This window comes from Myotis yumanensis, unplaced genomic scaffold (assembly GCF_028538775.1).
Source record: "Myotis yumanensis isolate MYYU_CA2020_CCGP unplaced genomic scaffold, mMyoYum1.0.hap1 SCAF_12, whole genome shotgun sequence".
Classification (NCBI taxonomy): Eukaryota; Metazoa; Chordata; class Mammalia; order Chiroptera; family Vespertilionidae; genus Myotis; species Myotis yumanensis.
In genome coordinates, this window is record NW_027223763.1 from 15,736,887 (window position 1) to 15,751,524 (window position 14,638).

The 14,638-nt window shown below is 46.3% G+C and overlaps 1 protein-coding gene across 1 annotated transcript in view; it reads right to left on the bottom strand.

The window, feature by feature from the left end:
* The window catches only part of TTLL11 (tubulin tyrosine ligase like 11), a 185,759-nt gene that overhangs the window by 91,161 nt on the left and 79,960 nt on the right, over nucleotides 1-14,638 (bottom strand). The window contains exons 5-6 of the mRNA XM_070430842.1: nucleotides 14,388-14,483; nucleotides 13,521-13,636 (exon numbers count right to left, since the gene is read on the bottom strand). Of these exons, the coding sequence (XP_070286943.1) occupies nucleotides 13,521-13,636; nucleotides 14,388-14,483 (212 nt within the window). The remainder of the gene's footprint in view (nucleotides 1-13,520; nucleotides 13,637-14,387; nucleotides 14,484-14,638) is intronic.

The following is a 14,638-nucleotide window of genomic DNA, read 5'->3' on the forward strand; positions in this document are numbered from 1 at the left end:
GAGACAGAAATGTTGCTGTTGCCTAGAGAAAAAATTTTCTCCACCACTTGTTCTGTTGTAGAGAAAGGCTGAGTCAAAATTAAGGATGCGTCAAGGACTTTGCCTGCAAACCAGCTAGAAGAGACGGAAATATCTGCAACATTTCCCCTCATTAGAAGAAGTGTGTTGTAAGGGTTCGGTTGTGCCTTAAAGGTTAGATTTTACAATCACTTAATATTTCACTTGTCTTAAGAAACTCGCACAGAAAGGCAGGAAAAGGAAACAGATTAACAGGAACGTGAGTGTATGAAGCGGCCCTGTGTTTTCAGTTCTGTGGTCATATGCAGCATATGCGACCCCTATGAGTAGAATTATAGAAAACTGGGGCATCTTGTTCTTTGTGTTATTGACAAACCGTCTCCAGTGCCTCCTTCACCAGGGGCATCGGACATCTCTTTCGCATAAGGATGAGTCCTGAGGGGCTGGGTCCTCAAGTGGTTTGGAACAGATAAAGGACCGGGGGCTGCCAGGCAAGTGGTTCTCAGTGTCGTGTTGTGCCTGTACCAGCAGCATCCTTATCATCTGGGACCATGTTAGACATGCAAACAAATTGAAACTGTGGGTGGTACTCAGCAATCTGGGTTTAGCAACGACACCCCCTCCCTCACCCCGGTGATTCTAACCCCCTACTAAAGTTTGGGAGCTGCCCATCTACAGTCTGCACAGCCTCTTCTGTCGGCCCCTCCTTAGCTGCAGGCTCTAAGACCCTGCTAGTATATCCAAGGACTCTGCCTCCATCCAGCCCAGGGCCTGTGCTGGCCTCAGCAGGGGTAAGTTAGCAGATGCCAAAGAACCCGTTGAAGGGGCTCTGCGGTGGTCTTGCTGACTCAGACCCAGAGTGTGATGCCAGCTGTGCCATCCGGCCGCCATGCTGGCTGTGCTTAGAGGACTGCAGTTCCATCTGAAACTCCAGGCTAGACGGCTGAGGCCTGGTCCTTGCCACTTTCTCCCCCACCCCAGCTCCAGCCCCACTCCCAGGGGAGCCACCTGTGCTCTCAGATCTCCCTCCCATTGTCTGGACAGCCCAGAATCAGGAGGCTCCCTGATTCCGCCCACAGACTCTAAAAGCAACACCCTGCCCATGCAGTTCCGCCACTGTCTTGGAAATAAGATCCCTGATCTAGATTACAGTTTGGCTGCTGGCTCTGTCCCGCCCCATCCCAGCTCCCTGCTCTCTCCCCACGTCCTGGCTTTGTCCCTTTCCTCTCAGCCTGCTCATGCCCAGCATACCCAAGATAACTGAGCACCACTTGAGAATCTTGCAGAAAATTCTTGGCTACGTAGACTTGGCTACCAGCCCCTGCCTGGGGCTCTGCACTGAAAGGGTCCTGCTTCAGCCCAAGTCTGGCAGCCCCCTCCCATGGACCAAGCAGTCCTGGAGGCTAAGGAGACATGCCCACACGACGACTGTGTCCCATGCTCTCTGGGCACCCAGCACCCTGTAAGTCCCCTCCTCAATGGCTGGAGTCCATCTTCCTAAGGAGGAATGGTGCTTCAGGTATACCCCCCACCTACCCCCCCTCCGCCCCAATCCCTGAGGAGCAGTGCCCACCGGGCTTAGGTGTGTGAACTGGGGAACCTCCCCACCCTGTGCAGTGGTGGATGGTGTTGGGAGTGGGGAGAGAATGAGTGCTGGCAGGAGGCTGGGACCTCAATGTGTGCTCTTCTCGGGCCCCACAGATGTGAGGGGCAGGCCTGCACATGCAACCTGGTGACAATTAAACCAGATGACAGATGTCATGACACTAAGAGGAACTCAAGAGACACTGTAGAGTTAGTGCACCTGGCGGTCTGCTTTGGTCCCCTGCCGGATGCTCACAGCCCACCCACACCTTTAACCCACTGTGTGGGTGAGGAAACTGGGACTCGGGGAGGTTAGGTGACTGGCCCACCATCTCAGGACCAGGAACTGAACCCGTGTCTGTTTGATCCCAGAGCTGGCGCACCTTCCCTACATGTGGCCATTTAGTTTCGTCTTAAATACTTCCAGCTATGTGAACTCACTACTCCTTTGATCCAATCTGTAATATTTCAGGCAAAGTAACTTGTTTTTTTCTCCTTTCCTTGAGCTTAAATCTCTCTGCAAATTTCAGCCATGTTTCCTTGTTCTGCCCATTGGAGGCTGCAGTTTTATCCCCTCCCCACACAACCACCTTTCAAACTAAAAATGGCAAAAATCCTCTGGGGTCTTTTATTCTCCTCACCTTTTCCTCCTAGTGGAGGATGTCCAGCCCACTTTATAATCGGGCCTCTGAGGACAGATTCCAGTCACTGTCCCTCCCAGCACCTCAGAGAGGTCATGGCAGGCACTAGTACAACCTATCAGAGGCCTCGGCTAGATTTGCACACGTGGGTAAACGTTCCCATCGTTGGCAATGCCCTCTCCTAAAACCCAAGCCTGTGGATGTCACGCGTCCTTGCCTGTAAAATGGGAATAATGACTCGCACCTGCCTCGTGTGCATTGCTGGATGAGTATTATTCTAGGTCACTGGCTTTGAAATGACTCCCTGAGCTGCAGAGCACTGTACAGCTATGGGGTGACCATGGCAATGATGCTAATGCGCAGAAGAGGAGGCTGATCGGGGAAGCCCCCGAAGCAGGTGTGTCAGAGAAACCCTCCCCACCTGCGTCAAGAGCTTAGTTCCTCCATCACTCCTCTTGCCAGGGCACAGGGCCAGGTGCTTGTGAAGGACGCCGAGGCACCCACACAGCTCTGCGAGCCTAAAACTACATTAAAACAGCATGATGACATGCACAAGGTGCCTAGAGGGCGGCATGGTTCTGTGCCCAGCAACGGAGCCAGCAAGCGGGTGAGTCCATGAGCATGCTGCCCAGAGTCAATGCTGAGAAGAGCTGAAGAATCTGCCAGAAAGAGGGGCAGAGTTAGGATCTCCACCTAGACCTCCTCAGCTCACTCCACTTCACCAGTTTCCCCTAGATCCCTGGACGACATAGTGTCTGCTTTGCCCATGTGAATGCCTTGATCTACTTTAGGGAACATTTATTCCCATAATGGGGCCCCCCTCCCCCCTGCCCCCCTGGCTCATATACCCAACTAACTAGTAGACCACGTGGAAGTCTCCAATCCGGCATCGTGCTCTCCCTCCCCCCACAAAGCTGCTCCCTGGCACCAACAGCACCCAGCTGTTAAACCAGTCCCTTTCCTGACTCTTCCTCCACCCTCATCATCAAGTCCTATCACTCATCCTCCTAAATACCTCTTGAAGGTGACGTCTCTCTCCATCCCTGCCATCTAATGCACACAACCACCATCTCTCAAAACTCTTTGCTGCCCCCACACACATCCTCGATTCGCTCCAGGTTGGTTTTCATGCTACAGCCAAAGTGATCTTTTTAAAACACAAATCTCATCATGCCCTGCTATTTAAAATGTGTCCATTGCTTCTAGGATGAAAAAAGCCAAATTCCTGGCCTGACCCTCCCTGCTTACTCTCTATCATCCTACCAGCCTGGACTGCTTTCCTTTACCTGTAAAATTGTGATAGGTCACTCATACCCGAAGTGTAGGAAATAGACTAAGAGTTATGCAGCTGTCCCAGGTAAGCACTAGAGCGGAGCCAGGATCCCAACTGCCCATGTGCTTCTCGCAGGGCACATCTGCCTCTCCCCAGCCCTGCCTAAAAGTCACCGCCGTAAACTCTCTGATCATTCATTGTTCTTGCTTTTCTTGATACTTTCGCCATTACGGTTGCATCTCCATAAAATAAAGTTTAGTGTAGCCTGTTTTGAGTTTTATTTCATTGGCACCATGCTGTAGCTATTCTTCCATGACCTGTCTCTTCTGCTCCACACTAATATCAGCACACGGAGCTACAGTTTGTGCATTTCTATTGACATACAGTATTCCAGTGAGTGAGTACCCTTGATGCATGTATTTTTCTGTGGATGGACAGTTAGACTGTTTCCAGCTCAGAGCTTTTGTGAACCACCCAGCTAGAGTTTTTTCTGTGCCTTGAGGGTCCCATGTCTATCTTGCCTTGTGGCTCTCAGGGGGGACTTGTTTTCCCTGCCTAGCCCCCTCTCACTGTCTCCACCCTGCCCTCGCTGCTGGTGCTGCCACTGCATCCTGACCTCGCCACCAGCACAAGGCCCACAACACTCATTCCTTTGCGCATGCAGGCCGGCACTCAGGCACGTGCTAGCAGCTCCTCCAGGCTGACCCCGGGGCTGCAGAGGCATGGAGTCTGGAGGAAGAAAGCCATCCTCTCTAAGCAAGTGAAGACACCCACCTCGACAGGAAATGCACGCCCTGAAGCCCGTCCCCAGCGGGACAGGGAGTGCTGCTGATTCTCACTGTGATGAGCTCGCAGCTCGGACGAGCTAGGGGTGGACCCTCCCGTGCTGAACTGTGCAGATTGCACCCTCTTCCCCACCCTCACATTAGCCTCTGTGGTGAGAGTTGCCAGCCTCTGTGATGCTGCTTAAAGGGAAGAGGAAAAAAAAAAAAAAAAAAAGGAAACTGTGTAACAAGAAAAGGAAAGAAAGCAGCTGGAGAATAATTTGGTGTGATAACCAAGAGCTTTCAAATGATTACTAAGACTGGCTTTAATTTTTATCTTTCTTTTCTTTTAATCTAGCAGATAATTAGAGGGAAAGCAAACCCGTCCCCACAGCCAAAGATGAACCTGTCACTGTTGGAGCTCCCTTCCCACTGACTTCACTAGCTCTTCCCTCACATTCTTTTTTTCCTTAAAAAAAAAAAAAAAAAGCTGTCAGGTTGTATACATTTTTTCATTTAATTAAATGCATTTAGATGGGACATTTCCCATGGCAAAGGCTCTTAGGAGTAACATTTTCCCCTTCCTCCAATTTAAGAACTCCTCATTGCTCTGCGGGTTTAAAACATCCCACTGCAAACTCCCTTTTATGGATGAAGAAACCAAAGCTCAGAGAAGGGAGCAAACCGTACCATTTACGGCTGTAATGGCAGTGCCAGGATTCACCATGAGGCCTCTGACTCCAGGGCCCTTTCTCTAAGTCACTCTGCTCACCCCTGTGCACTAAAAACCCGGGTGGATCTCCGAGCCTGCTTCCCAGGGGCTCTCTCCATCCTAAGACAACATTCAAATTGCACACAGAGCTTTAAGCACAAGATGCTGGACATAAATGAAGCATCACCAACATGGAGGCAGACTCTGCCCCAGCCACTGATGAAAATGATGTTTAGAGTTGTTAATCAAAAGGGGAAATTACTGTCACACACACACACACACACAAAAATGGAAAGAAACTAAAACAGCATAAAAAATTATATAGCATGGCCCCAACTCTAAAACAATATAGAGAGAAGAAAAATTTACTGTTTTTATGAACTAAAGCATTAATCAAGTTTAAGTCTGGAGGTTGAATTTGCTGGAGACTGTTACTTCATGCTATATACTTTTTAACATTTCTAATTTTCTACAATAAGCACATATGATTTTTCTATGAGAAAAAAAATGTAGTAGGAAGTGTGTAACAGAGAAGCATCTGTCCTCTCTACCCCAAAGCACCCGAAAGGAAGCATGGTTGGTGGTCCCGGCCGGCCATGGACCTCCCCAACCCTGCTAACCCCTTGGCCCAGCTTCCTGCCTCCATCCTTCCTCCCTCACTCAAACTTACACTTTCTCGCCAAACCAAGCTCAAGCGAATGCAACCTCTTACCACCTCCAAGAAGCCTGCCATGATTACTCCAAGCCAGCTATTAGGTTGAACATATGAAAACTGCCATTCTTGTAGATCCAAGGAAAGGTCTAATATTGGTGACATCATATGGTTGGACCTACTTCTTGGCTCACCCTGCCCTCTTCTGAACTTCGGAATGTTGCCAGCCTGGGAGGCACACTGCACACAAAAATAATTTTCTGTCTGGTACTGTTCTCTTTTGTCTCATGCATAGATCCTGCTCAAAGTTGGTGTTCTCTGCACACTAGCTTATGTTTTATTCATTCTGGTTTTGAAGGTTATTGAAAATGAAATGGCCACAGAGCTTCCTCTCACAAGAGATAATCAATCAGGCACAGGCACTTACTCATGTTCAGTGCTTGCAGATAAAGAGATGAGTCCGTGCCCCAAAGTTTACAGGGAAGGCGGGAACCCGACCAGGTAATGATAACACCTCATGGACACACATCTCTCTGATGGGCTAAATACCTTCACAAACATTCTCTCTCAAGGCAAGAGTCAGACAGACCCGGCTGTATATCTCCATCTGTTGCTCGTAAGTGGTGAGGTCTTGGGTGTGTCACTCAGCCTCTCCAAGTCTCAGCGTCCTCACTTCCTAGTATAAACTGAGCAGTGATGGCACCGGCTGCATGCAGCTGTCGTGAGGCCGAACTGGGGGTGAGTGGACACATTATTGTGCTGCGCACGGTAAGCACTCCAGAAACAGCTGATGAGAGAGGCCGAGGAGCAGCCCTCGCCTCCACTGTTTCTCTGATGAGAAAACCAAGCTCAGCGAAGTATAGTGACTAGTCTGAGGTCAAGTAGAATTGGTACCGAAACCTTGGTATCCTGAGCGCAGGCCGCACCGCCTCCTTCCCAACGCCAGCAGCTCCTGGTTGAAAGCACAGACACTTCGGGCTCACTGCAGCAAGGCGTAAGGAAGTCTCCAAGCACATTTGCTATCCCTTTAGTGGCTCTGGAAGGGCCGCCGCAGGATTCCACACTGCACTTCCCCAGAAGGGGACGGACCAGCCATATGCTTGTCCGCTGTCCCATTTGCTCCCTGTGGACAGACGGGCTCGGCTCCTGTCTAATGGTTTCTGAAAAGACGCTCACATCAGCTCAGGAAATTCCACCTTCCCCATAAGCCTCAGAAATAGTTCCCGCTCAACTAACTTCATACAAAAGAGCTCATGCTGGTTACTTCTCACTTAATTCTTCCACATTTTTCAATGGAAGAGAGTTGTCTGGTTTTATGTGTTGCACACAACATAATGCACCTATCAGCAGTCATGTCCTGTCTGCTCTCACTAAAACGTGCACACACATTTTTCTAGTTTGCTGACTACCATTTAAAACATGAGAACTTGCGAGGTTCGGAGGAGGGCACAGCGTATCTGAAGCCAGGACACCCAACCTTGGACAAAGTGCTTCAGCTCCCTGTAGCCTCCGCGATAACAGGACTATTGGGTTCTTAACTTTTTGAAATTATGATTAATTTCTGGCCTTTTCTCCAGGAAAAGCACACATAAACACACAATTTTGTGTAGTTTTGGGGTTCACAGATACCCTTAAATCCTTCCTGTAGTCCTGATTAGAAACAAACTCTGGTTTCCTTAGCTTGACATTCAAGGCATCACCTCTGGCCTCTGGATCTCCATCCTCCTTCCAAGTAGTCCCTCCTCTCTACTAATCCACTTCATACACTATCTCTCCAGCTGACTCAAATTCCCAGTTTCCCCCAGTAGAGCCCTGTGCCTGGTCTCCTTCACCAGGGATGGCCTTCCACCCATTTTCATGCTTCAAAGTCTATGCGTCCTTTAACCCCATCTCTAGTGCCACCTCCTCTTTGTCAGTTTTTTATTGTTTAACTCTTCAGAAAATAATCTTTTCCTACATTTTCCTCCCTTGGCATTTTGTCACACTTTCCACCTCATAGATATTTATGTGTGAGTCTTGCCTCCTCAACTGGCCTGTGAGCTAATTCACTTCTATAGTCTTCTCCCTGGCACACAGTAGGTGCTCAATAAAAACTCTAAATAACCAATACCTGTTTCTCTAATGCACACATGGTATAACTGAAATGCAAGTGGATATGCAAATATTTATCTCCCAGTGTACTAGATTCTTGACTTAGGAGAAATATTCAAAGATGCTTGGGGTCTTGCCACAAAGGAATCCTTAGGAATCAACAAAACCCAAGAATTTCACCAAAATTTCAGCTGTGCACACATGGACAGGCCATTCTCGTGAAAAAAGTGTTTCCAGAAGAACACTCTCTGATAAGAAAGGTAATGTTCTACACGTATGAAGGTATATTTAGTTGAGATAGTTTAGAAACCTCTCTTCTAGTGTGGAGGGGATTTCAGTGGGACGTACTGCCAATTTAAGGGCAGAGGTCTGGGCTTGAAGGACCTCTGATTAATGTGCTCTCAACAATCCTCTCCAGGACAGGACAGAGTTACCATCCTCCTTGGATGAGCTGGATCTGAAACAAGACAATGGATGAAAGGACGTTCCTGGTGGAAGAAATGAGCCACCAGGCATAGAACAGAGCCACCAAGAGATTCCTTGATCTCTGTTCTTTTAGAATGTCTCGCCTCGCCTAGATTCCATGTGGAATGGACCTCAGATGGGGTTTCACCGAATATGTTGGTTCTCAACATGGCATAGGGGCCATCCTTGGAGTCAAAGTAAGAAGTGGAGCCTGAGCTCCCAGTGAAGCTCTCAGAGGACAACCCTCTCTGCATCAGGGCAAAAGCTGCCCTGCAGGCTGAGCCCTGCCTGTGTAATAAGCCTGGTTGCTATGGTGACAGGAGGTAAATGAAACTGGGAGAGGAGGGGGAAACGTTACTGTGGGAAAGGGGCCTCTGCACCTTATATAAGGCAGGTTCCAAAAATACACTTTTGAATAGGAGGCAAGCAGTGTACACCCAGCTCCCAGGCACTGCATGGCATCGTGATAGCAAGAAAATTCCCCCAGAGTCCTCCAAGCCTGTCTCTGGCTTCATTTTTATTACTCTGGGGTCCAAACTTATTATGATTCCTGAAAAAGGAATCTGGTTACCAGAAATATCTACATTCCAGAAAAGGAGCAAAATATGAGTAAAATGGCTCCTTCAGGGGGTAAACTGACCTCCCCAAAATTAATCAATTGATGGCATCATCTTGTTTTTAAAATAATCAGGGAATACAATTTATTCACTTCTACTTCTGGTTGAATTATAAAAAAAAAGTTTTTTTCAAGCTACCCAAATACCTTTTAATAAGGGGGAGGGGGGAAGAAATTTTCTGTTGTTTTTCCTGATTTCCTTCCCTTACCCTATGAGCTTAGCTTTGAATTGAAGTAGAAGCTGAAGGTCAATGGAGCATTGTAGCAAAGCGGAGAGAACCCTGGGGTAGAAGTTAGGGGACCCACAGCTCATCTGCTCTGCCTCTAACCAGCTTTATGATTTGGGGCAAGTACTGACCTCCTTCTTAGTTTCATCTTGTACGATTCAGAACCACTATACACACAATTCTGTTAGGCTGCCCCATAGCTGGTGACGTAGCTGTCACTGTCAGCATAACTATAAAGTCTGACTGGCCACCTGGTGATCTGAAGAACTCGAGTTTGTCTAAGGCTCTCCCCCATGTGTCATTTCATATGATGACCATGACAATCCAGCCCAGGAAATGCCATGATCCCATCTTATAGACAAGATCAGAGAACAAAGCCACTTGGCCAAGCTCCTAGAGCAATGATCGGAGATTGAGGACATCACCCCAGACCTGATGGATGCCATGTCCAGCGACTTGTGGACATTGCTCCTCTGTCAGGGATGCTTAGGAGGAAGATTCCTGAACCAGGAAGTTGACTGGCATGATGGTTTCTAAGGTCCCTTCCAATTCTAATAGTCTGTGCTTCCATCCATAAAATAAGGGGGTTAGATTAAACCAAAGGTTTTAAAAACTTCTTGTAGCAAAAAAGCTTCTTTCCCCTCAAATGAAATCTATGGTAGAATGCCAAAATAGAAGACAGATCATTCTGGTTGAAAAAGAGATGGCTTCCACCAAATGCCCATCAAGTGACAAATAAATATAAAATGTGGTCTATCCAAATAATGGAACATTATCTATTTATATTTTTTATTTATATAAAAGCCCACGTGACCGACCGACCAGCCAGTAGCTATGATGCGCACTGACCACCAGGGGGCAGACACTCAACGCAGGAGCAGAAACCAAGGCATGGAAACATGGAACAGACTGATGAATCTCAGAGGGAAGTGGGGAGGGCAGGAAGAGATAAACCAAATATCTTATATGCATACATGCACGGATTCATCCACTGGTAGGATCCCTCGGCCTGGCCTGTGCCCTCTCGCAGTCCAGGACCCCTTACTCCTTACCACCCTCCTGCTCATTGCTCCTTAGCGCTGCTGTGGAGGCAGGAGAGGCTCTTGCCACCGCCACTACGCTCACCAGCCATGAGCCTGGCTTCTGGCTGAGCGGCACTCCCCCTGTGGGAGCGCACTGACCACCAGGGGGCAGTTCCTGCATTGAGCGTCTGCCCCCTGGTGGTCAGTGCGCATCATAGTGACCGGTCGTTCTGGTAGTTCCACTATAACAGGTCGCTTAGGCTTTTATTATATAGATGTTATCACAGTTCCAAATAGTTCTCATATGACAGCGATTTTATTCCTAACCCAACAAATAAATATGCCTGGGCCTGTTACATCTTGCTATTTGGAAACAGACGTTTCCACTGGCAACCAGCATCAATGTCAAAGTGACCTAATAGCTTCAGTTTTAGGATATATTATTGGTTTTAAACGCAAAATTCTACTTTAAGTATACAGAAAAGATAACAGGAAGTAAGCATTATTTTTTGTGTTTTTTAAGAATGTTTTAGTAGATAACTTTATTGTTGGGTAGTAAACGAAGCATTATTAAGTGCCTACTATATATTACAAATTTTGCACATTGTTTCATTTGAATGTTATTATCCCCATTTTATAGAAAAGTATACTGAGGCTAAAAACTGCTTTGCAACATCCCCACAGTCAGAATTTGAATCTCAGTCTCTCTAGATCAAGAAAAAGCTCTTCCAACCATGCCAAAGGGTATCAGCAAGTTCTCGCCCTGGAGAAGGCATGAGGACTGATTTCAGTGCCTCCACGAACATGACTGCAGCCTACAGGCCCCCGAGGTGTGTGAAGATGCATGATGCACAGACACACGCATCCCAGGCCCTTCTAATGCCCCCTCTGCATCTTCTCAGAGGAATTTAGAGATCTGAGCAGTTCTGGCAACTATCTACCTTTTGCCTTCAGTCTGTGCAGAAAAATGAAGACCCACCTCAGCAGTCTTGCTGACAAAATGTACTTAAGAGGAACGACTGAGGGACAACTTTTGCTAACAAGTTGAAGAGAAAGGCTACCATACCATTTGTTTTCAAGAGTTTAGGTCACATCCTATGCAAACGCAAAAGCTCTGCCCTCTAAAGGTAACTTCCAGCTGAGAAGTCTATGTGACATCATTTCCTACATTTGGATGACATGGTCTCAGATGTGGTCATGGGTAATTCAGTGCAACCCTGTGCCTTTTTTGTGGCCATAAACATGGTGCTTTTCCAAGCTATTCTGAAACATTTCTACACAGAGGAGTGGAGACAAATTTCAGCCTTTTTCTCTGCCTAGTAAAGTTATCAAAATGATCATAATAATCTCTTGTGTAGAAGTGCACCTCACAAATTACAAAGTGCTTTCATGAACAATCATTGCTGTTTTTTAAAGATAAAATTAAGGGAAATATAAATAATCACATTTAGCTATTAACATATACCCTTAATATTGTATGTAAAGAAAGGGTGAGATGAAAGAATTTTTATATTAGAATTGAAGTCAGGTTCTTGAAGTTCAAACTGCTCCTGGTTATCAATTAAAAGAAAAGTCAATGCTTTTTAAATTAAAGATGAAGTGCTGCCACTTATGACTTAATAAGTTATAAATGCCTTTCCCATCTTTCCTAATGGCTCTGTGTCCCACTGCTATTAAAAACCACATCCACAGCTCACGTGAGCTATGCCAAATGCCAGGTGTAGGAGGTAAAGCAAACAACTTAGAACAAGAAAAAGAAAGCAAATCACGTTCAGATCCACTTAATGCAAAAATGATTTTGGTGGCAGAGTTTGAGAGGGCTGGGGCCACACAATGGCTTTTGAACTTGTACTCACCGAAGGAACCAGAATGCTAATGTATCAAGGTCACCTTTAAAAAGCTTGTACCACCATGCCACCAAAATCTCACCACAGTCTTTTAAGACCTAATCTCTACTGGTGAGATCAATAACCATTAGATACTCGTCATAGATTTTCGAGAAATGAGTTATATTGCAATTAATCTGACCAAGCTGCATTAATCTGCCGCTTTTCTTTAAAGATGGCTAAAGAACGCAGCTGCAAGCATGCACACAGGGACATTGTCTGGCTGCCGTAGTGTTTGAGTTGCTCCGAGGACTTGGCAGACCTGCCACGCTGTCACTTTAAATGTCTGATCGGTGAAAGCACATCTGGCAGGCTCGGCCCATGCAAATGAGAGGTGACTGTCCTTGGCTGAGTCTTGCCAACAATGACAGTGTGCACCTCACACGGTGAAGTGCACTACAGAGGGGAACTCAGTCAAGCAGGCACCACCCAGCCTGACTCAGCGTATGTATGACAAACACTCCATCAGAGTGGCATTTCCTGCAGGGCAGTGGTGCCAACCATGGCAGCATGGTAGAGTCGCCTAGGGGACCTCAAAAATGTCTATGGCCAGGCTTCCTGCCCCGGCTAGTGAAAATCAACATCTGTAGAAGTGGGGGGAGGCCTCGCACTGGTGTCTCTGAAAGCTCTCCAGATGATTTGAGAATGCAGCCAAGGGGAGGGCAGTACTGCAGGGTGGTTCTAACAGTATTTGAGCTTGAGCCCAGTTGGTGAGGGGCTGCAGTCCAGAAACCTGCAAAACACCACTTGCTTAGGGAAGTCAGCATTCCTCACAGCCTTGATCCATAGCTGACAAGCGCTTTACTTGTCTGGGAGCATTTGGGTCGATCTCATTTGTCGGGGGTACGGGGAGTGCTATTTGAAATGCCTGTCTTTGATTTTTCTGCCTAAAACCACCACAGTGATATTTACTCAACCCTTATTTTGTGGAAGCCAGGAATTTAGGGAAAGCAAAACAAACAAAATACCCAAGTGAAATGTCATTCATTTCAGGGGTGATTCCATGGGAGGGGGGCATGCTTTCACCAACATCCCAATATGACGTTCACTGGGTAGGTGGGACTGACAGGAACTATAACTGTTGTGAATATTATAGAAGCACCAGAAGTCAATAAACTGGCTCTGCAAATGTTGACATGAAAAGTTTATTCTGCAAAGAGTGCAGCCATCGTGAAGAAAATAAAAAGGAAGCAATCTTTACTCACCACGTCCATGGTACCTATGGCCCTCTTTTGATTTGTTTTACTCTCTCCCTCTGCTTGAGGATTTCAAAGAGAAGCACCACGTGAATAGTGGTGGGCAAGAGGAGACCCCGTCACTAGGGGGAAGTGGGCTTTTAGTGAGACTTTCAGATTCAGATAACAACTAGCTACAAATTCATGGGCAAGTCTCCATCTCCTGAGTCACTATGTTTGGATCCTGATATTCATAAATGAAAAAATGATTCATTCGATTATTTCATATGTAAATCTCACTCATGACGTTAACATGTTCCAAGAACTTAACTTACCTGCTGCATAGGGCATGGGGAGCAGTGCTGATAGAAACAGATGATATAAAAGCACTTACTGGTTCTCTCTTTTCTTCCTCAGTGGGTCCATGAGGCGCAGGGTGTCTCTGATCACGGCCACTTTCACCTCCTCATCGACAAGGCTGGGGACATTTTCAAACACCCCTGGAGAAAGCTTGAATGGTAAGAATTCCATGTTACAGTGGAGAGACTCAGGGATTCAGTATCAAGTGACTGTCAGTACCCAGTGGTCGAGTTTGCTTATGTTAACTAGACAAGAATATTTTAAAGGCTCTCTGTATATGACCTTAAAAATGTCAGTTTCCTCTTACAAATTAACAAAATGCATGAGGAGGAAAAATAGTAGTATATTTTTTTGATTATTACAATTATACATGCTCACTGTAGAAAATTTAGAAATATCGAAAGGAGTTAAGAAAATTAAAAGAATCCACATAAGCCCCTAAAACCTATTACTAGTATTTGGTGTATTTCCTTCCAGTCTTTTTAATGCATTTTTTTCGGGGCGGGGGGGGGGGGGGGATATAACCACTGTTAAATGTACTATTTATCTTAGTGATTCAAGCATGTCGACATGGCTAAATCATATTCATAGAATTTCAATTAGTTCATCTCCCTAGGCTAATTAGTTCATGTCAAAACTGATGAAAAGGCTCAGCTGCTTCTACATTTCCAGATCTTAAAAATTGGAAGAACAGCATGCTGGGAAATTACCACAGGTCGGATAGGTCTTACATTAATAGACTATGTTCAGAGCTCAACAAAACTGGAGTTATTTAGACTCGAACAGGACTTTGCTGTGCATATTTGGGAATGCTGAATCTTGTTTAACCAAGTGAATAATATGAGAGCAGAAACATCCAGCTGTATGGCAATATATTCAATGAGATACTCAAAAGACTTACTTCTTGCTCATGTTCAATTCTCATGCTGGGATTTGCATTAACTTCAAGTAGTATAGGCTTCAGATTTTTCATTAGAAGAATGTCAAAGCCTAAAATCTGCACAGGATAAAAATAATTCAGAATTACTCCCTCTAGCTGCAATTTCTTTTCAGGAATTGGGGTTGGTGTAAAGGTCAGTAAAGTGAAAATAAATTGAAATGTGGCCCCCAACCTGGGCCTTGACCCTGGCTTCTCTTGTCCACAGCCCCTCT